Source organism: Anomalospiza imberbis, chromosome 2 (assembly GCF_031753505.1).
Source record: "Anomalospiza imberbis isolate Cuckoo-Finch-1a 21T00152 chromosome 2, ASM3175350v1, whole genome shotgun sequence".
Taxonomy (NCBI): Eukaryota; Metazoa; Chordata; class Aves; order Passeriformes; family Viduidae; genus Anomalospiza; species Anomalospiza imberbis.
In genome coordinates this window covers 51,246,500-51,268,556 of record NC_089682.1, presented here as the reverse complement: position 1 = coordinate 51,268,556, position 22,057 = coordinate 51,246,500, and the positions used below count along the sequence as shown (strand labels likewise).

General features: G+C 36.6%; 2 protein-coding genes across 6 annotated transcripts in view; one reads left to right on the top strand and one right to left on the bottom strand.

The window, feature by feature from the left end:
• The window catches only part of CMSS1 (cms1 ribosomal small subunit homolog), a 231,314-nt gene that overhangs the window by 193,943 nt on the left and 15,314 nt on the right, over nt 1-22,057 (bottom strand). The window lies entirely within an intron of this gene.
• Nucleotides 1-22,057, top strand: part of FILIP1L (filamin A interacting protein 1 like) — an 80,138-nt gene that overhangs the window by 53,728 nt on the left and 4,353 nt on the right. For both annotated transcript variants that reach the window (XM_068180962.1, XM_068180963.1), the window contains one exon: nt 6,453-9,189. In XM_068180962.1, coding sequence (XP_068037063.1) covers nt 6,453-9,189 — 2,737 coding nt within the window. The remainder of the gene's footprint in view (nt 1-6,452; nt 9,190-22,057) is intronic.

Genomic DNA, 22,057 nt, shown 5'->3' with positions numbered 1-22,057 from the left:
AAACCTAAGTGTTGTTCCTGTGAGCTGGTTATCTTATTGAGGTATTTTGATTCAGAACAGAAGAAGATTAAGTAATGCTGCTGCAGAATCATATGGCATTGAAATGCCAACAGTAACAGATAATGACTTCAAAGAATACCTGGAATAGCTGTTAAATCTAGAAAGAGGAAAGAAGAAAGCAGAGTGCATCTCAAAAGCGGTGACACATCAGAGTCCAGCTCACAGTTCATTGTGCCATGTTTTCTAATAAGCTGAATGCTGGGACCCAGAGTTTTTAAGGCTAACTTCAAATAAAGCCCATTAATATTATGGTCTTCTCAGGTTAGTGTTTATTTAAAATGTTTTCAGGATAAGCAGTCAAGTCAAAAAACAAACCGAACCAAAAACCTGCCAACAATTTAATAGGACAGCATCTTCTTTGCTCCCACCTCCCTATCATAATCTCAAACATTGTAGATGGTTGCCATTAGAAGATTAAAAATGAACATGAGAATTCTTAATTTTCACACTGACATTCAAATCCTTACTGCCACAGAAAGAATTAATGCTTTCTACACAAGACTGATATTTTGTTAAGTGACTTCCAAGAACATCTAGATAAGGAAAGAATGTAATTCAAGATAGAAATTTTTTTTAAACTGAGGTTTCATAATAAAACAAAAATGAATTTTAGTGCTGAAGTAAAGTTACTTGAACTGGAAGTTAATCTGGTCTTAAATCTTAAATTAATTTAAATTTGTTAAAAGTTTCTCACACCGCTAACTGTCACCGATTTTACCCCAGATTTTGTAACATTTATGAGTGCAAATATTCCTGTATCACCAGTAAGAATATTCAGCAGCTTAGTAGCTGTGAAATCATGGTCACAAACAACATCAGTGTTCCAGAATAATTAATTTTTTTAAGCATTATCTACATATGTTTACTCAGCATCACAGCTAGATACATCTGGTTATCCATGCGAAATTTTGCCCGTTAACCCAGAACTGACAATACCATTCATCTTCTATGACTTTTATTAAGACTTGCTTTACAAGTCAGAATTTTAAGCATCAGATAAAATGGTAATTACTTTGTGATAGTCGATGGAGTAACAAGAACTTACACCCCCCTCATTAAAAGTTCTCATTTCATAAAATAAATTTCCTTATTGGGAAATTTGCCTTACATAGTCTCTTGCAGCTGAGACACCCTTTTTGGAGATTTGTATCCTAGCATAAACAAATTCTTTGAAATTTACAGATGTAAATTAATGTAATGGAAAACAAATTTTAAAATAAGTAGTCACATTCTGCTGGGAAGTGCTGACTGATTCAGATGAAGCCAGCAGATTACATAACAGCTATGGTATGTTGTTGCTGCTGTAATTTCAAAGGCTTTTGACTTTTTTTATGACAGGAGAAAAAGAAGCATTAATAAAGATAATAGAGAGCCATAAAAAAAGCTGTAACATGTCTTCATAACAACTGCACATCGATAAACAGAACTGTAGGCAAAGGAAAAGAAAAAAAAAAAAAAAACCAAAAAAACATAGCCATCCCAAGACCAGAAATATGTTAACAAACACAAATTTTGTTTCAATGAACTGTGGAAGGCACAGACTAGCTTTCTACAAAAATAAGTTTGTAACTGCACTGGTGTCAAAAAATTACAACAACTTGTAAGATTTACCAGAAATGATGAAGCATATTTCTTCTGTTATTAAAGGCCAGACCAAGTCTTATTGCTAAATGGGAAGACTGCCCCAAAAGAAGAGGCATGACTTCATCCACATTTAAAAGCTTTCAGCTTTAAGCTTTTGCTTGCTTTGTACCAGGGGAAATGCAAGCATATGTCCAAAAACTTTAGAAGTAAGTCTCCCTTGTGTAATAACCTGTAGAACCTCTCATAAACCACGCCTTTGATCTGTGGAAGAGTAAAGATCATGATGTAGTAAAAAATATGTATCTTTATGATCAAAAAAAAAAAAGAATCACAGAAATTAAGAATCGCTATCATTTCTGAAGAATGGTCTGATACGGATATTGACAATATGTACATTAAAAACTCCACAACACTGGAAAGACAAAAGCTGAGGTTTATAAACCAGAATCTATTTCACTTGCATCCTTAGAAGACAGCTTTTTCTAAAGTTACCACTACAACATTGCTTCAACAAATAAAAAAAATATTTTTTATTCTTATTATTCAAAAAATAATAACTCATTCCGGAATAAACTAAAAAAAAATTAAAACCAGAAGTGTTGCAATCTCAGCCTCCCGTACTTTCTTTGGTTTCTGTGAAACTCAAAGGAAAAGTCATCCCCTTAGAATACTGTAAAAACATAAATTAAACAATCTCCATGTAATACAGGTCACCCCAGGAAAATGGAAAGTTCCTCTTAAAGACAAAATGTTATGACATGACACCAGGACAGTGAAATGTTATGGGAGTCTCCACATCTTGTAGAGAATACAGTCATTATGTTGCCAAATATAATGTAGTGTACCTGAAGCTACATGCACTTGAAAAAAATGAAGGAAAACAAGACAACACAACTGTCTTGTTAACAGCATGGTCTTAACACCAAGAAGCTGTAGCCTGCTTACTGAGGGAAACAACTACAATGAACAGAGGAGAGCTGAGAAATACAATTTCTTCCAGGAAATAAAGGAGCAGTTAACTGGTATTGCAAGTAAGTACAATATTAAGCCACAATAAAGCAATAATTTATAACAGAAGCTCTGAAATAATAAGACACTGCCCTGACTCTCTTTAACTACCTATCAATCATGTTCATAAAAACAATTTTCAATGTCTGTTTTTGCTGGCCTCAATTCAGAAAGGATTGTTGCAGTCATCTGAAGTCAACTGCTTAGAGCTGTGTAAAAGCTTTGTTTAAATTATATAGCTGTCTTTGCCTAATACAAAATTACATGACCGTGAAATTTAGCTGGCAAAGAAAATGATAAAAAAAATTATTGGATAGGGGAGTGTCTGTTCTTTTTAAAAAAATATTATTTATTTAAGCCAACTTTTTTGACCTTTGCATATTTTCAGTAAAATTGCTCTCTCAGATACTCTGGATACTGTTCTTCAAGAAGACAGTGTTTTGGATGAAGTTAACACGAAGTATTTTTACTCTGTCACCAGAGTCACTAAGTGCTATTATCAGTTAAAGCACTTCTTCAAGCATGTGACTTCTTAATTCAGATACTATACATAACCAAGCACTGACCCACAGAACTCAGGTTCCAAGAAAAAGGCCCTGACCAAAATTAAGCAGTTAATTTAAGAACACAAGCAAACAAATAAATAACACCCAAACCCCCAAACATTTTAGGGTCCTCTTCCATTCCTAAGTGCATATGTGCAGACACAGTCACTGTGACCTACTGAACCATGAAACATGAACCCAGCAGCCAAGGAAAATTCTTTGCAAATATTAACAGACTCCCAGTTGACTTCTTAAAATATCAAATCTTTATCCAAGAAATCACTATCTATTCAGCAGTGTTGAAAGATTTTCTGTATAGGAATATATAACTAAACATACAGTTATCAAAAGCAAGTGAAAGTGGAAAAACTTAATGACACAGTATCAAAAAATATACCATGCTTAATACATTCCTTTTTTCTTTCTAGAAACACATTAAAATCCTTTAACTCCTAGTTGCTGAGCTACACTCCTAACTTCAATCAAGTGATTTTATAGAAGTATTTTTTAAAAATGAAATAGATCTCAGTTATTACAAATATTTGCTTGTGAGTCTGTTTGAATGTTAAAATTGCACTTTGTCTTTTGAATGAAGGAATCATTTCTAAATACCCAAAGTATTTATGGCATGACCAAAGAAACAGACTCTTGAAAATCTTTACACAACAATTCAGGTACCAGTAATAAAGGGACTCTTGTTCAAAAAGCCCATACAACACAGTCTTCATCAGACTTGACTTGATTGTCAACTTCTTTTATTCATTATTTATGCACAATCATCTACTTGAATAATAAAAAATTTAGGCAGCATCTCTATGAAAATTACAATTGTTTGTTACTATTTGGCATAAGAGCTTCTTTCCAAAACAATGTAAGAGGCATGACTTCCTGGATCATTAAGACTTTCATTTGGCCAGAGAGATATCAACTAGTTAATATGGAAGTGTTGGGTAAAACACTGATTACCGAGGTATTAATGACCACAGCTAAATCTGCCTTAAAAAAATAAAGTGAAGCAAGCTAAAATAAATCAAGTGCTAGTAAGTCCAAGTAACCATATTAGTATGTCTTAACTTCATGCACACACTAAATCTGAGTTCATTCCAAATGAAATTGTTAGTTGTGCTTCTGTTATGGTTTTACAGCTATGGCAACAGTAAATCATCAATTGAACTTCACTACTAAAGCATTCAGAGAGAAGGGTGGGGAGGAAAAAAAGATTTTTACACTAAAAATAATTAGAACTGAAAGCAGCACTGAAAAGGGGACAGAATTTTATATACCATGAACACAATGAAAAGCTGCCTTTGAGATGGTGCCGTCCTCCCCCCCATTTATTTGTTCTGTCAACCAGCAGCATTCCTTCAAATTCATTTCACAAACCTCTCCCTCTCCATTTATACATTTTCATATCTGTTTCCCCCATTATGTTAATGGACTGTTGTACAGAATTTGTGACTGCTTCAAGTCTTTGATGTTTATGGCTAGTTGCCATTCTGTTAATTTTTCATACAAAGCATTTTATTAGATTCAACACAGTGCAACTTAGGCACTAAAATAGAAAAAGTAGGGACTATGAAGATGTTATAAGAAATTTTATTATCATGGATTTCTATAAAACATCACCATGGATTTATATACAACATCACCACCATCAGACAAGCCCAGTGGACAGCAATACAATGGTGAGGGCTTCCTCTCTGTGCAGGAAAATTACATAGCTTCCAAAGGGGATGCTGCTGAGGCAGCCTACTGCTCAGGAATAGATGCCTTCAGTCAGTCAACAGCTAATTAAAAGGTGTGCAAAGGAGGCCCTTATCTAAGCTCTTCCTGAACTGAAAGGGAGGCTGCAACAGGAACTTGTCAGTGGGAAGCAGTAAAGACTCATCACTTGGACGTGGACGTCACAAGTGTGACCCCAGACAAATGTGGAACAGGAATCCTCTGCCTCAGCAGCAACTTCTTGACAGCTGTCATCATATTTCAGAGGGCGAAAAAAATAAGGTTAAATGGGTGCTTAAAAAGTCATTTTGTACAAGTACAGTTTTGATAACAGGATCTACACAACTTGAGTCTGTACCATTCTTATGAATGACATACAAATTCTAATTCTTTACTAATTCAACCTAGGCTTTTCAGATTCTTGTTTAATACCAGAATATATTTATCTTGACGGTAGGAAAAATGTAACTGGAAGGAGGCATATGTGCTGGCCAAACCTAATCATACTTTAGACGAACTCCACAAGCATCTCCTTGACAAAGAAAAGTCCACAAAAGAACCTAAGAATTTGAGGTATTTGGAGGTTTCTGAGGATCCTACATAAACAAATACACAACATTCTCCCAAATCTCTTGCTAATTAAGTATGTTGCATCCCAAAAAAGACTGAGTATTAACACGAATTTGTAAAACTAGTTTTGGAAAATCATCACGAAAACCTTCAAGAATCATGTTAAAGCAGGGATGCACTGAGGCATATCTGCAAATCCAGGCCTAACACACATTAAGACATTTGGGCTTTGTTAAGTTCAAAAGGCACAAGTGAATACCTGTTTATCTGCTGACTGCATTTGTGTGTGGGTGTTTGATACGAAATCACAAGACCTGCACTTTCACTAAGGACAGACTTACCTCATTTTGCTCTGGTGTGCTGCTTAGGAATTCACATTAGGCAGCCTGAGTAACTGCCCACTGTGGCTACATTTCGTTCACATACTCAAATGACCTTAAGGTTTGATTGTTAAATATCAGGATGGTTTATAAGTAACAAAGCTAGGAGTTTTATGATGCTGTAAATTATATCTGCCCTTGAGGGCTACACCGACGTAATTTCTCAAGCATAATAATAATCACATTTCTTTTAAAAAAAAGCACAACACACACAAAAAAACAAACAAAGCTTGCACGCACATACCTAGCCTCAGCAAACAGCTGAGAGAAGTGCAGTTCCAGTGCAGAATAACAAAACAGTTTTGTTGCACTGATCCCTGTCAAAAGTTGAAAATGTAATTAAAGATGCACAATAACTGAAGTTGCTAAGTCTGAATGATCATACTATAGTGTTCATTACAAAAGAACTTCTGAATTGGAAGTAATGCCAGTGGGCACTTCCAAATAATGCTTCAAGGAGAGGTGTGCTTGTAGTTACAAGTGGATGTTCATGGACATTTGGCAGAAATGTCGTAATATTTCAAGTGTGTTTTTAAATGCCCACTAAAATGGCTTCAAAATACAATATTATTTCCTCCCACAGACTGAAAAAGCTTCTTGAACAAGAGACAGCATATCAGGCAAAAAAAGAAAAGGAAAACAACAAGAAAATATCTAAACTGAAAGAAGAATTGACTAAACTGAAATCCTTTGCTTTAATGGTGGTGGATGAACAGCAAAGACTCACTGAGCAGCTGAATCAACAAAGTAAAAAAATTCAAGAATTAACCACTTCTACAGAACAAGCACACGAAAAGCTGACTTTTGCTGAAGCAAAAATTCAAGAAGAGAAACAGAAATCCAGCAGGCTGGAGGCTGAAATTCACTCCCAGAGCAGTAAGATTTCCCAAGACCAAGAAGCAATGATGGCCAAACTAACCAATGAAGACAGTCAGAATCGCCAGCTCTGGCTAAAATTAACGTCTCTGAGCCGGCAAATCGATGAGCTGGAAGAGACCAACAAATCATTACGAAAAGCAGAAGAAGAACTGCAAGACCTAAGGGATAAGATAAATAAAGGAGAGTGTGGGAACGCTGCACTTATGACTGAAGTAGAAGAACTACGGAAACGATTGCTGGAGATGGAAGGAAAAGATGAAGAGCTCACAAAAATGGAAGATCAGTGCAGAGAACTTAATAGAAAGTTAGAAAAAGAAGCATCACAGAGTAAGAACCTTAAAGGGGAAGTGGATAAACTTAATAAAAGAATTATGGAGCTGGAGAAACTAGAAGATGCTTTCAACAAGAGTAAACAGGAATGTTACTCCCTGAAATGCAACCTAGAAAGAGAAAAAATTTTAACAAAGCAGTTGTCCCATGAGCTTGATGGTTTAAAAGCTAGAGTTGGCGAGCTTGAAGCAATTGAAAGCAAGTTAGAAAAAACTGAGTTTACACTTAAAGAAGATTTAACAAAGCTGAAGAGTTTAACAGTAATGCTTGTGGATGAAAGAAAAACTATGGGTGAAAAAATAAAGCAAACAGAAGAAAAGCTGCAAGCTGTAATTTCTCAGCTTCAGGTGGAACAAAATAAAGTGATGTCGGTTACAGAAAAGCTGATGGAGGAAAGTAAAAAGGCACTGAAATCAAAATCTGATGCAGAGGAAAAAATGTCCAGTGTTACAAAAGAAAGAGATGAACTGAAAAACAAACTCAAAGCAGAAGAAGAGAAAGGAAGTGATCTTGTTTCCAAAGTGAACATTCTAAGTAAAAGACTTCAGTCTCTGGAAGATGTTGAAAAAGAGTTTCTTAAAAATAAACGTAAGGAGAGTACTAAATCTAGCCCCTCCTTGCAGCAGGAAAACAACATAATCAAAGAGCTTTCTCAAGAAGTTGAGAGGCTTAAGCAGAAGCTTAATGAAATGAAGTCAGTAGAAGATGATCTTATGAAAACTGAAGATGAATTTGAGTCTCTAGAACGAAAATATATCAGTGAACAGGACAGAGCCAAGCTCCTCTCAGAGGAGTTGGAGGCTGTGAAAATGGAATTGGCAAGGTATAAATTAACGGAAAAGGCAGAGTCCACGCAGGAGCACCTTTTTAAGAAACTCAAAGAAGAGGAAGCTAAATCAAGTCACCTTTCGAGGGAAGTAGATGCACTGAAAGAGAAAGTTCATGAATACGTGGCAACAGAAGACCTAATCTGTCACCTGCGAGGTGATCACACAGTCTTACAGAAGAAACTCCTCCAGCAAGAAAACAAAAACAGGGAATTAGCAAGCGAAATGGAAAGCCTCACAAAAGAACTGGAGAGGTACAGATCCTTCAGCAAGAACATCAGGCCTGGTCTCAATGGAAAGAAAATTCCAGATGTGCAAGTTTTTTCTAAAGAAATCCAAACAGATCCAGCAGACAATGAACCACCTGATTACAAAACCCTCATGCCTTTAGAGCGAACGGTCATAAATGGGCAGCTCTACGAAGACAGTGATAATGAGGAGGAACCAACAGTGTCTTTCAAAAGCAACTCATCTGCTGCAAATGCCGCGAACAAAAAATTATGGATCCCTTGGATGAAGTCCAAAGAGAGCCATCCTCAAAATGGAAAGATACACACAAAGCAAAACGGAAACTGTGCACAGACTGGAGATCTAGTGCTAAGCCATACACCTGGCCAACCCCTTCACATAAAAGTAACTCCAGACCATGGACAGAACACAGCAACCCTTGAAATAACCAGTCCTACCACTGAAAGCCCTCACTCCTACACAAGCACAGCAGTTATACCCAACTGTGGCACTCCAAAGCAAAGAATAACCATTATTCAAAACGCCTCCTTAACACCTGTAAAATCAAAAGCAGGAGAAGGTTACGTGACCCCAGAGCATGTAATTTCTCCTATTACTATGACTACTACTTTTGCAAGATCTCAAACTCCTGAATCGTGTGGTTCTTTAACTCCTGAAAGAACAATGCCACCTTTGGCTTTACCTGGCTCAAGTTCTCAGGAACAAACACTCTCCTCAGAGCCTTTGGAAATGGGAGCCAAGCATGCTGTTTTTAGAGTATCCCCAGACAGGCAGTCATCGTGGCAGTTTCAGAGATCTAACAGTACAGGATCAAGTGTAATAACTACTGAGGATAATAAAATCCACATTCATTTAGGAAGTCCTTATGTCCAAGCTCTCACCACTTCCAAATCCATCAGCCCTTGCAATGCAGTGCAAGACAACAGAACTCCAGCACTAACTAATGGCCTACCCACTAAGCCCACCAATAAAATCACCAGCAGTATTACTATCACACCAACAGCCACTCCTCTTCCACGGCAATCACAAATTACAGTAAGTAATGTCTATAACTGACCCCCATCCATGCTGACACCCTTACCAGCAACCCATCCTGTTTTTCATCCCAGCAAGAATTATTTGGAACAGCCTCTTTACTTTGGGAAAGATCTGTGCATGAACTATACAACAGTATATGGAACTAACGTTAAGTTTTGCCTGCTTAGTGTTATCAAGGGTGCACTTACTGTATATCTTCTCATTGAAATACAGTTACGTAAAATATTTAGTCTTGCACTTGTATAAATGCATCTTTATGTATTGCCATTTTCAAAATAACTCACATTACTTTTGACTGCAACTTGCCTTGGTAAAATATTTTAACATTACAAAAAACCAGTAAATAATTGATTATTTTCATCATTGCTTGCTGAATATTTTTTGTTTGTTATGTGTGGTTTGTATTTTTTCTGCATGTATGGTAGAATTTGAATTAAGTCATAATACTGCCTGCTAACTTCAGATAAGACTTGTTTTATTATCTTCCCTGCTATTTCCCAATTCCTTCTAGCCCTCTCATTTCAGGTAACTATCACTACATCACACACAAAATATTATGTATTGTATAACAATGTTTGGTTAAAACTCTTCCTGCAGACTTTGCTTGTAAATGAACCAAGTTCAGAAGCTTGTATCACAAAGTACTTCTCTCCAAACAAGGGGTTTTTCCAATATAATAGAAAAACTGCAATCATTTAGGTATGCTGTAAAACAAGAAACAGCAACATTTATATTTCTAAACAATAATTCAGGAGAAAAGATTTACATACAATATTCAAATTTCATCTAAACTCCTAGGGACAAATCTGACAAACAGCATACATCACACAAGTACTGAAGAAGAAACAAGATTTACAAACTATGGCATAGCTTCATGTTTTTCACTTCAAAGACAGAGAAAGCTTGGTAGAAGCATTAAGAAGCAATACTAGGTCAGGTCTCCAAACATGCAGGCCTCTGGGTCTGGGATAAATAGGAGTGCCATACAGAATGGACAAAGCAGGTTAAGGTATTTCAGTGACAATTACAGTATTTGTGCCTAGGAAAAGCACAGAAATGTAATGTGCCAAACAGTCAATTTTAATTTCCTGTGAAATATTGCTGGTGGTGGAGCAGCTTCACATACAACATAAATCAGTCCAGAAGATCTGGAAAGAACTTTCAAACTCCTCTTTTTCACAAAAGCTGTTCACTCCAAATCTAAATTGTAACAACTGTTCTTATTCTAAAATATGAAATGCCTGTAAATTTGATGCTTTCAGGGAGGTGGTGGTAGTATGTATTATTTTTTAAAAAATTAAAAACTGCAACCTCCTTATCAACAAGGAAGTTTGCAAGTAAGCAGAAAGCCCCTATTCACTAAACCCTTATCTTTATTCTGCCTATATTCCCCAGAGGGAAAAAATATTTCTGCAGTATAACTTAGCAACGGATTCAGCAAAGAACTTTGGCCCATGATCTCACATAACAAGGGGACTTCTATCACTTTAAGTCCTTTTGATTGACAGAAATTAAATGTTTATAACTGTAGATAATAACTGCTTTTAGAACAGTTTCTATTGAAAAGCAAAGTCCACTGCCCATATACACTTTTTTCAGTAAACAGTGGGAAGAAAAAATATTAAATTATATAAGATATGTGATAGAAATGGATCATAACATATGTATTACAGTTGAACAATGGCAATTTCAAAAAGACAAATTGTGTGTGGACCTGCACAACCCCAGCTTACATAATCTGAAGTTACTAGGCTTCATAAAAGGTCCTTCTTCCTTGTTTTGTCTCACTATCTCCATGGCTGCACAACTGAGCTCTCACCAAGACCTGGGTCAGAAGGCGTACATAGTCATATTCTGCAAAGCAAACTTTGTCTCACAACTACTTCAGCAAAAGTTGCTGATGAAGACAGCAGCCAGAACTCAGGCAAAGCAAAATCATAAAATTTTTAGAGCATGTTAATTATATTAACAAGTTACTTAATTACATTCAGGCAGCACATTCTTAACTGCAGGGCTCAGTTAAGAGCCCAAAAATCAGTACCTTAAAAATACATTCGCTGCACTTCAATTCTTTAAGATACTGCATATCCTGCTGACCCATACCTGAGATCTCTGCAGGAACACATTACAGGCATGGTACTGAATAACTGTGTCCAAAGTAGCCACTTGCCAGCATACTAACAGACACCATATTCTCCAAAAATTAAAGGACTAATGCTTGTCCTCCAGAGACACTAAATTTTCTTCAGTTAGACCTAAAAAACCTGGAGGAAAAAAAATCCAGATCTACCTTCAAAAATACACAGAAATGTGTTGATCGAGAGCACAGCAGCAGATCATTAATCACCTGGCCATCTATTAGAATACCTTATAAAAGAAAATTACAAATAAGGGCATAGCAATAAGCACACAGAGTCCTTTGGACAATTACCAAGCTATTATGAATAAGGAAGTTCAGTCTTTAAAGCTAAAATCTGAATACAAAACGTAGATGAAACTTCACACAATTTATAAGTATAATAATTTAACAGGACAGTACTTTTGTCCCTGTCTTACAACATAATAATTTTCATAATGATTTATCAGTAACTGTCTAATTAACAAAAGACAAAGGAAGCAGCCACTCATGACCATTAACTCCTATGTAAGAAGCATCAGCACTGCCTGGAAATGAAATTGCTACATTACCTGAAAACACACCTTGATTAAGGGATGCTACATTCCCCTACTGATGAAACAACCTCTGTATAGATTTAACTGACTTCACAGCAAAATTTTTGTCAGTCATTCCAACAGATAAAAACATCAAATAATTATTTTTGCCTGAAAATAAGGTTTGCACAATGAAACAGATTTGTTCGGTTTGAATTGCAAAGATCAATTTCAAAGCAGAGAAAATAAGCACCTGGATATATCCAGCTGAGAGCTGAAACTTAATTGTTTAAACAGAAAGAAGTTAGCTGTAATTTTATCATAAAATAGCAAATAGAAAGCATAGCTTAAGGAATCAAATTATTGATTTACAAATTAACCTCGAGTTGTTTAGATCATAAGTCTGTATTTCAGAGTATTTCCATTTTGCTGAGTGGGAATAGCCACCTGCTTCCTTGGCAGACAATAAGAAAACAGCAGAGCAAGGAGAAATTTGAAACACTTATCTTCACATTAATTCAAACACTCTAAACAAAAACATCAAGCATAATCATATTAAAATTCAACAAGTAAGGCAGCTTTTCTAGGATTTCAGCTACTCTGTAAGTGGTAAGTATTGATGTTAATTTGGAGGCTGAGACACTTCTGCTTTCAGCAGTTGCTCAAAAGCCTGACAGGTATTTAATGGTTCATTTAAATGTTACAGGAAAATAAGGTCACATAATAAGAAGCATATATCAGAGGGATTAAACTGTGAAAGAGAGCATAAAAACAGTTTTCAGTAGATCATAACATCAATCCTTCTCTTTCCCAAAACTCTTGGCAAGCATCTCTAAGGTCTAAAATTTTACCCTTTCTCCTTTATGTTTAGTTCCCAGAAAAAGAAAGGGAGAATTAAGTGAGTAAAAAATGACAGCAGTTACTAGGCCACTTTCCTTCACCTTTTTGGGTTTATTTCAGTGAATGATCAAATGGACACAGGCAAAGGCAGCCCCAAAACTTTGGTGCTCAGCATTTTTATGCCATTCTTTTTATGTGATTAGATTTCTCAGAAGAAATACTTGCAATTTTTGTCCTTACATGGAGGATGGATGAGGGGAGGGAGGGAAAAGGAGGAAAAGCAAAAGAGAATACCAAGCGATAATGGTAATCTGAGACCAAAGGGCCCATCCATCAACTATGAGGTAGTATTTAAAGTTATTTAAAGACCTCCTTCAAGCCACTAATTAAGAAAAAGAATTGACAAAAATTACAGGAGCAGACTGCTAACCTTCCTGATCCAAAGCACTGTAGCGTCTACGGTGTCTGGGGACAGTATGTAAGGCTGTAATAAGAAAAAGATCTGTATGTAAGCATTTCATGCAAGGATTAAAAGGCGTGCTCCTCACACTACGGGAAAAATAATCAGAAACAGAATTGTACAGCTCTATTTTCTAAGTAAAACTCAATGGATGCTGCAGGGTTAGATGATGGAAATGGAGTAACCATCTGCAGGATGACACTGTCCCTAGGAAACAGATATTGAGACAGGCAAAACAAAAACTGACAACTGCCTAATCTCCAGGCTTAAGGAAAGACTACCAAAACATTATGTTACCAAGAAACAGAAGAGAAAAAGATCTTATGGTTCAAATACAGCACAAGTGGGTGTATAAAAATGTTTTTAAAATGTTTTAAAATTAACACTAAGTACTTTAAGTGAGAAATTGCTCAAAAAAAAAAAAAGACAAACCATAAAAATTTAAGTAGCATGAAGTGTTTTCACAGATCTGCAGCCAGTGGCCTCAAGATGAAGCTGAATTCTCTCTGTGCTGTAGCTAGCACATTATCCAATGACCCACCATACTGTGAGCACTTAGAAAGCCTCAGCAGAAGTGCGAACTGAATATGATTCTCTTCTGACCACAAAGCAAAGTATTCTTGAGAAACACTTTTTGTTTGAGTACAAGTGAAAAGACCTCTTTTAATCAATGTCTCTTCATTTGCCATGCAGTGGTCTGACATCACAGGGTCTTCAAACAGGGATGGGCCAAAGAAGCTCCCTCCCCTTTTTTGCCCCTCCCACAACCCAAATTACAAAATACTTTCAGTTGTGCTGTCACCACTTCCAGAAGGCAGCACTGTGAACCAGGTCAAGAAACTAACCTGGATTTAAAAACACAAAAGCAAAACCACAAACAAAAAGCCGTATGCTACAAATCCTCATTAAACATAACAAACCAAACCTCAAACAACCCCAACAAAACAGGATCCATTTTACAGTACAACTTTATAAAAGAGCTATATCGGCATAACTGAATGCACAAGCAAAAGGAAAAAGGAGCATTTTGTAGTGCAATCGCTGCCAAAGTCCTGGACCCATCACCATTGTCTCCAGAGATACAATCTAGCATGCAAATACATCACAAATACTTGAAATATACAACAAACATTCAGCAGTCCCATTAAAATAATTCTGTGTCTCTCTTGGGAGAGAAGTTAATTGACTTCTGCAAAATCTGAGCAAGGCAGTTTCAAATGTGATTAGTACCCACATTTTCTAATCCTTGATTGTCTCATACTCAAGCCACTATAGATCATGTTTTGTCCTGAAGAAACATCAATCTTAACTGGCTAAAAGGTAGAGAGTCTTTTATTTTAGTTAGCATTTTATATATATTAGGGAAAAAAAAATATATATACTGAAAATAGGACTCTGATTAACACACCTTTTAGTGTGACCTACCCAGAGAAAAACAGCCTACTCACAGACAGAAAAAAGCCATGATGGTAAAAGCAAGAGGTTTTTTTTCCTTCTCCATGCAGAACCTCTGTAAACCTTTTCACCATAAAAATTTGCTAACATGGGGGAAACATACTCAAAGCTTTTGAACAGACAATATTGATAATGAAGACATTTTCATGTTAAAAGGAATGTGTGTATGTGTGTGTGTGTGTGTGTGTGTGTGTGTGAGTAAGCACAGTTTCAAACACCTTTTAAAACTGCTTTAAAAATACCCAAACACAAATATCCCTACGTGCCCCCAGTCTGTACTAAATGATCCTCCACTGCCAAGAATCTTTCTCAACAAATGGCAGAGCAGCTTTAAACCAAGTGGACTGCTGGTCTCACCCAGGCTGCATTCTCTCCAACAGCACTGACATCTAAGCACCTGCAGGAACACAAAAGTGCCAGCACACCCCTGTGCAGGACACAACTGTTATTGCAGCATGTGTAGTATCCTAAAAAGGCCACACTTCTGCTCCTAGGGACCCCCAAGTGCCCTGTCAAGGTGCCAGAGACCCCTTGGACTTTCAAGGGGCAAAGGGAAGATTAACAATGAACAGTTGTTCATTCCAGCTGCAGGACAATGCTGATCACCCAGCCCCAGGTAACCCTGTCCTACTGGAGTTAACCCACAACATAACCTTACCCTTCCCTGCATCTTGTCAATTATCTACTAGAAATGAGTCTTTAAGTTATCCAAAGTTTAAAATGATATCATCACACTTCCCAGTGAAGAAAGAAAAAGCAAGGCACATAACAGAATTTTGGAAACTGTAAATACAACTTCTGCCCCCAACCATTCTTCTTTTCTGCACCACCGGAAAGTAGATTTAAACTCTGCATTCAGTAAATAAGATCACAGCAACACATTCAAGTGCATTACTGCAAATTGTGCCACATAAATGGAAATAATTTCTAATATTAATACTGATTTTTCTGTCAAATATGCCATATTACTGAAATCAAGAGGGCTGTAATAAAGCAAATAGCAGAAGAGTAGAATATGCATAAAATACAGCTTAAAAGGAATGTCAGGACATTTTTAGCCTATTTCCTCACTATAACTTGACTTTAAAACTTCCAAATAAAAACCTAGTTCATATAGTTCTAAAAAACTTCTGCAATGCCAACTTTATGTTACCCGGGAACAGGGCTGAAATACCCTTGTCATTAAGGAGCTTGCTAATTTCTAAATTTCTACGTTGCTGAAATTGTACTCTGGTATTCTCTTTCCTGTCCCCTCACTGAACTTTTGAAAATTATTTTCTCTGTAACACAAATTAGAAGACAATTATCACATCCCTTCTCAGTTTTGTTTTCTCCAGATTAAACAAACCCAATTGCTCTCCCACTTAATAGCTCAAGTACTACGACTCTAGATTATTGAGGAGTCATCTTCCCTCTGCCGAGCTGTTTACAGCGGTGTGACAATGCAACAAGACCAGCCTGCCTCAGGTCTTACCCTAAGTGAGTTAGTGAGAGTGAGGATTACACTGCTCCTGCTCACACATCTCAGTACAGTCACACACACAGGTGTGCTGCATGAAAGGGAATTCAGAGCAACTGAGACTTCTCACTTTGGATTCCTAGAAGACAAATGCCAAGATCTAGTGAAAGAAAAGTAAAGAAAAGGAAGTATCTAAATGCTCTGTGCAGTTGAGGATGCCTAACCAGAAATTTCAGCCAAAGCTGTAATTGGCTTGGAGACCAAAGGGAATTTTCAAGTTTATCACTTAATCTTAACTCGTTCTCACTTGCAGACCTGGTTTTCATTCTGACTGCATTCAATCATCCAGGAACAAACTTAAGTCTGGCAAGAGGCACACTTGTGCACATACTGACATGGACTTCTGAGTAAAAGATCTTCAGCACCATCCCCTGGACACTTTCACTAAAGCTGCAAATGATACTCTGTTACTCAAATTTCTTAAACTAAAAATTTAAGCAGTGAGAAAGAACCTTATTCTAAAGTTCTTTCTCCTAGATCAAGTGCTACAATGACATAGAAAATCAAATAAGAAAACTTACAGTGTAAATACGACACATTCCCCCCATTTAAATGAATAAAGTTCAAACAGGAAGCAAAGCACATGTCATACTTTCAGAAGGAAAAGGAAAGGCTTAGGACCAAAAACAGGAGAACTACTTCAACAGCACAGAAACAGAAATATTTTCTCTCCTTGACACTCCCACATACACTTGCCTTAGCCCACTCTCTAAAGCAAACATTGCATTGTGTTAAAAGCTGGCCCATATAAATAAGCCGACTCTCCCCATTGGGGGAGAAAAATAGGTGGGTATGGAATATGCATCCTGATATTTCAGAGCATGCTTTCTTCATTGTCTTCTTGAAATTAGATGGGCCATTATCACATTAATGTGTGAAAATTTCTCAGTTGTCACCTGAGGTAGTTTTTGTCCTCTTCCCTGAAGCACCCACTGTCATTTGCTAAGAGACAACAAGTAGTCTCTGTGTAGAGTTCTCACTCTAGCTTTCTTCTGCCAATTCCTATTACAGGCAACTGATGGCTACTTCAGGAGTTAATTTAAAAATGAAATTTAAATGAAGCCTTCTTGATTCTTAGATCATTGCTTGCTGTGAAAATTAGCTTTAACTGTTCATTTCTCCAACTAAGCACTGCTATTTTCCAAGCCTAATGCCTTGAATCAATATGGTGCTATTATACTTACAGACAGACATACCACATAATCCAGTTTAAAAGTGGCCAGTTTAATGCTTTTGAGGTTGTCATAGCTGTTGCAGTAATTATTTGCTGATGCTTACTTAGACACATTAACTAAAGGAAAACTGCATAACTACTCATACAGGTCACTCCTGGGCAACATTTTGTTTCTGGGGGTGTTTCAAGAGCATTAATGGGAACTCACAAGGGATCTCCAGACCATGAAAGGCACCTCAGCTTGTTTTTTGAAGAACAAACATACCTTCTTTTCTCTTCTTTGACTTAAAAAGATAGCAGATATAAAAAGTGGCCTACAGATGGGAACTCAAGAGACATAGCTAAACAGCATTGATGAACATAAAGCCAGCAAATTCAGAATACAAATGAGAGTTCAAAAAATGATGAGGAAAACTAAAAACATTCATCTTGAAGGAGAAAATGAGATGGTAGAAAGGATGCATACATTTGAAGAGAACTGAAGTAATTCATGGTGTGCACACAGATTTCCCATACATAGTTAAAAATCAAATTGGAAAGGCCTACCACAATCTATATATAAAGGGTTTTAAGTCATTCAGGTCTGTCTAAAAACCAAACCAGACATCTGGAGATACAAGCCTGCTACGGCCAATGTATCTGCTTACATGCCTCTACACTAAGCAGTAGGGAAGGGCCTAGAAACATTGCACAAAGATTTTCAGTACACATACAACTAAACCAACGCAGAATTTTATATGTGGTTACTTCCAAGTGCTTTCCAGACAATTCCCACATAGTACCATTCCCTCCTTATGCGTACATCTTACAGCAGCTTAAGCATGGATCTAGTCAACTGACCCAAAATGTTCTGTTTACAACCCTTATCTGAGATTTTTAAGTTGTCAAGTACAAGTTTCAGAAAATAAGGTTTAGTCCTTGATCTAGGTACACATGTAATTTAATTCAAAAAGCTAAGTGTCAATAAGTGTTTTCCTTAAATTTAAATTATTCATTCTTTCCTCTCTAGAATTTATACCGCAAATGATGAAAAATAAACCAATTTTGAAGTGCAGTATAAGGAAGAAGAGAACTAGATAGGCAGTTTGTTAAATCCTTGCCTTCGTCACTTCAATCACTGAAGTGCAAGTTCAGTTGTTTATTTGCACAGAAAAAAAAGCCCCACAATACAACTGTTATCCTCAAGTTTAAGCCCATGCCAGGAGGTAGAGCAAGTCAGTTATTGTGGCTACAATCAAACATGACACAAGCGAAAGAGATCAGTACAAACTCTGTAAGCAGATCAAACCATGACAAGTCCATCAGTTATAATGCAGCTCTAGGCACTAAATGATAACAATGTAGATGTATTCAATACTGTCATTCAGAACTGCAAAATACAGTTCTGAATCACAAAGAAAAAATTTGTTTGAAATTAAATCTGATGGCTCAGAAGGCCATATTGTCAATGGTGGTTTTAACATGCTAGACACTGGTGCAAACTATAGGCTAGAGCACGGATATTTCAACACCTTACTTTTCATTGATTCAATTAAAGCTTACAGCCTGAATACCGGAGTCAGATGCACAAAACCTGTAAAAATCTGGGCCTACAAATACCTTCCTGAACTACTAACATGGCTGGTCAATCAACTCCAGACAATACTCCAAACACTTTGTAACCTAAGGAATCCCTGAACTAGAATACTTCTCAAAAAGACCCTGAACCAAACAAAACTCTTAGAGATACAATCTCACTTTAGTGTGCAAGACTTTACATAAATATTTTCATTTATTCACCTCAATATACTAAGCAAATGATGGCTAATGTAATTCTTTTTATAGCTGGGAAACAGACACGTTTTCTATCACCTCTATAATTACATCAGGCAGTAGCACTGCCAGTAATAGCCCACCCAAACATTTTATTCTCAATACCATGCCTCATCTACCAGGCCATATCACATGGTCAGAGGCAAACTCTTCCAACTCAGTACTCATGGAAAGCCACATAGCAGGAACACAATTATCCCCTCCAACATCAGTTCCTTTCTTAACACATCAGCTTTAAAAATTGAAGCAAAATGCTTTTTGGTTTGGAGGCAAAGGGACTTTTTTTTTTTTTTTTTGCTTCCTTTCCTACTAACAATATGAATGCTAAAATTCCAGCCTACCATGAAAATGCATGTTGATTTTGTTTATTCAGCATTTAACGAAGAGTTTCAGTCGTGTTTAAGTGAAGTACTGGGATGCAATACAAAAGGAGATCTTCGCTGCCACCTAGAGGTAAAATCTTGAAGGAACACAGAGAAAGAAAAATACATCTCCTTTTTCCTTCCTCACTTTCAAAGCCAAACTCTTTCCTTTCTCAATCCATTAAAAAATATAAAAGTGCTACAAATTGAAAGATGTTGATTTTAAAAATAAAAGCATGAAAGAGGTTTTAGACACTCGGACTACATATCTCCTCTTTGGTAGTGACCAGTGTTAAATGCCTGTGAATGTTAAGTACCAGGCACACAGAGTAGAAAATCCAGCCTTTGGCAGCCTTGCAACTTATGGCTGGAATCTCCACACATCGTTGTGTTTAGCAGTCCTTGATGGATGCCCCGAATCAGTACAAATTCTCTCCAAACCAATTTATAGCATCATCTCAAAAACTGTCTGTCCCAATTGGTTTCATAGCTCACTGACAAGGGAAAACATTTTTCACATACCTTTAATCCATCCCTAGTGGATGCCCCCTCAAGCATACTAGAAAATTGCCCTATGCCTATGCTGCCCTATGCACCATAATGCTATATTTCTGCTGTTTATTTTTCTTATCACCATCTATTTTCCAATCTTTAAAAGGTTTAGTGTATGCTCTTAATCTTCACTCAGAAGACATTTCATAATTGATAGTCTTTACCACCTTTTTTGCATTTTGGCATACCCTTTCTTGAGCTGTTTGGCCAAAAACCGGCAAAACATTCACAATGTGGGATGGTTTGGATTCACACACTAAAAAATGATAGTGTTTATTTTCTTCTATTCTTTTCCTAGTAATTCCTAACTTGTCTGTTACCTTTTTGACAACTGCCAGTTGCTGAGCAATGAGGACGATTTACAGGGATTCCAAGATCTGTGTTCTGACTGACAATAAATGTCGCTACTATACATGACCTAGTTTTCCCTCCATATATTATTTTTCAATTGTTAACACTGAACTGACACACATTCTTCACTCACTAACATGAATTACTGTCAGCTCTTGCTTCTAATAATCTCCCTCTTATACAATATGGAAATATTATAATTTCAGTACTGTCTTCCTGTGCAGCTTATGAACATGTTGAGTATCAGAGGTGTCTGTGAGATTCAGATGCTATCTCCACTATACTATTAAAAACTAGGTCACTGCTCTGCTACCTATCCACTTGCCATTTATCAACCTTGAGAATTTTCCTTGTTTTTCCACAGTTTGCACACAAAATCTTTTGAGTTTGCTCTCACAAGATTCTTTTGTTAGAGACTACTATCAAGAGTTTTTTTAAAACTTACCTAGGTCTTTCCCTCCCACATGGGCCTCATCATTAAACAATCCAATAGCAGGTAGCTATATAACGGTATCTGACTAACAGACCTGAATATAATCCCTGACAAGAAATGTGGATGTCTTCACAAAATCTGTAACCATGTGGGCAAACTTATTACTTAACTGATATTTCTACACTTTGATCTGTTCAGCAGTTACATTTTTGAATTTTCTGTGAAGCTTTACTCTAAAGTGGCATTGCACCCCTCTAGCATCACCAACAATTTCAGTAGTGGATTGCACATCACTTAAAAAGGATTCTGCAATTTTAAAAACCATCTCCTTCAGAACTCCCAGAAACATACCACACTGTTCTGGGAGATCGTTTCTATTTTATCTCTTTGTTATCAAACTGCAATTAAGCCCAGGCTGATTTTTTTTCTTACTCATGATCCATTAAGCACATCTGTGATGTACAAATTTTCCCCAAATTCCTCCACACTAAACATATGCAATGATCTGATGTTGGTTCAGCTTTATTCTATTGAAAACCCCTGTCATACATAATTATCCACAGGTAAATGGCAAGCTTTTGATTTGTGATTATTTTTTTTAATCAACCTAGACAGATCATTACAGCCACTAGGGTTTTGATCTAGCTCATTCTTACTCATAATTAAGTCACCAGAATTCCAATTTTCTATTGTCCTCATTTGAACACAGTTTCCATTTTGTTGTCTTTTTTAAAAAAATTAAGTGAAGTTCTTTTACTCTTAGCTTAACTGAAAAAGTTATATAAAAATGCTTGTGATGCTAAAAGGTTTTCTCATGAGTACAGTATGTTTAATAATCCTGGTTTCAGATAATGGTACTTTTCAAACAAACTTCTTGCCTTTATAGTTCTTCACCCCTTTTCCATGCACATAATAACTTTTTTTTGGGCATATTTACATTTTTTTGCAATTAAATATGACTACAATCATTCTGGAGGGAGCGCTGTCTCACAAATACATTAATTTTGTGTTACACTGGTCACTGTCAAATAATGATCTCTCACAGTAAAGTATGACCTGGGCATTGCCCTCTACTGAGGACTGAATTGTTGTACTACAATACAAAATAACTCATGTGCGCACACCAAGATTGAAAGAGTAAAAGGAAGCTAACTTTATTTCTGACTTCGCAATATATAGAATTTTAAAAGTGACAGTGGATTGGAGGACGAAACTGTTACTTCTCCAACCACAGTGGTTAAATTAACAGTCTATC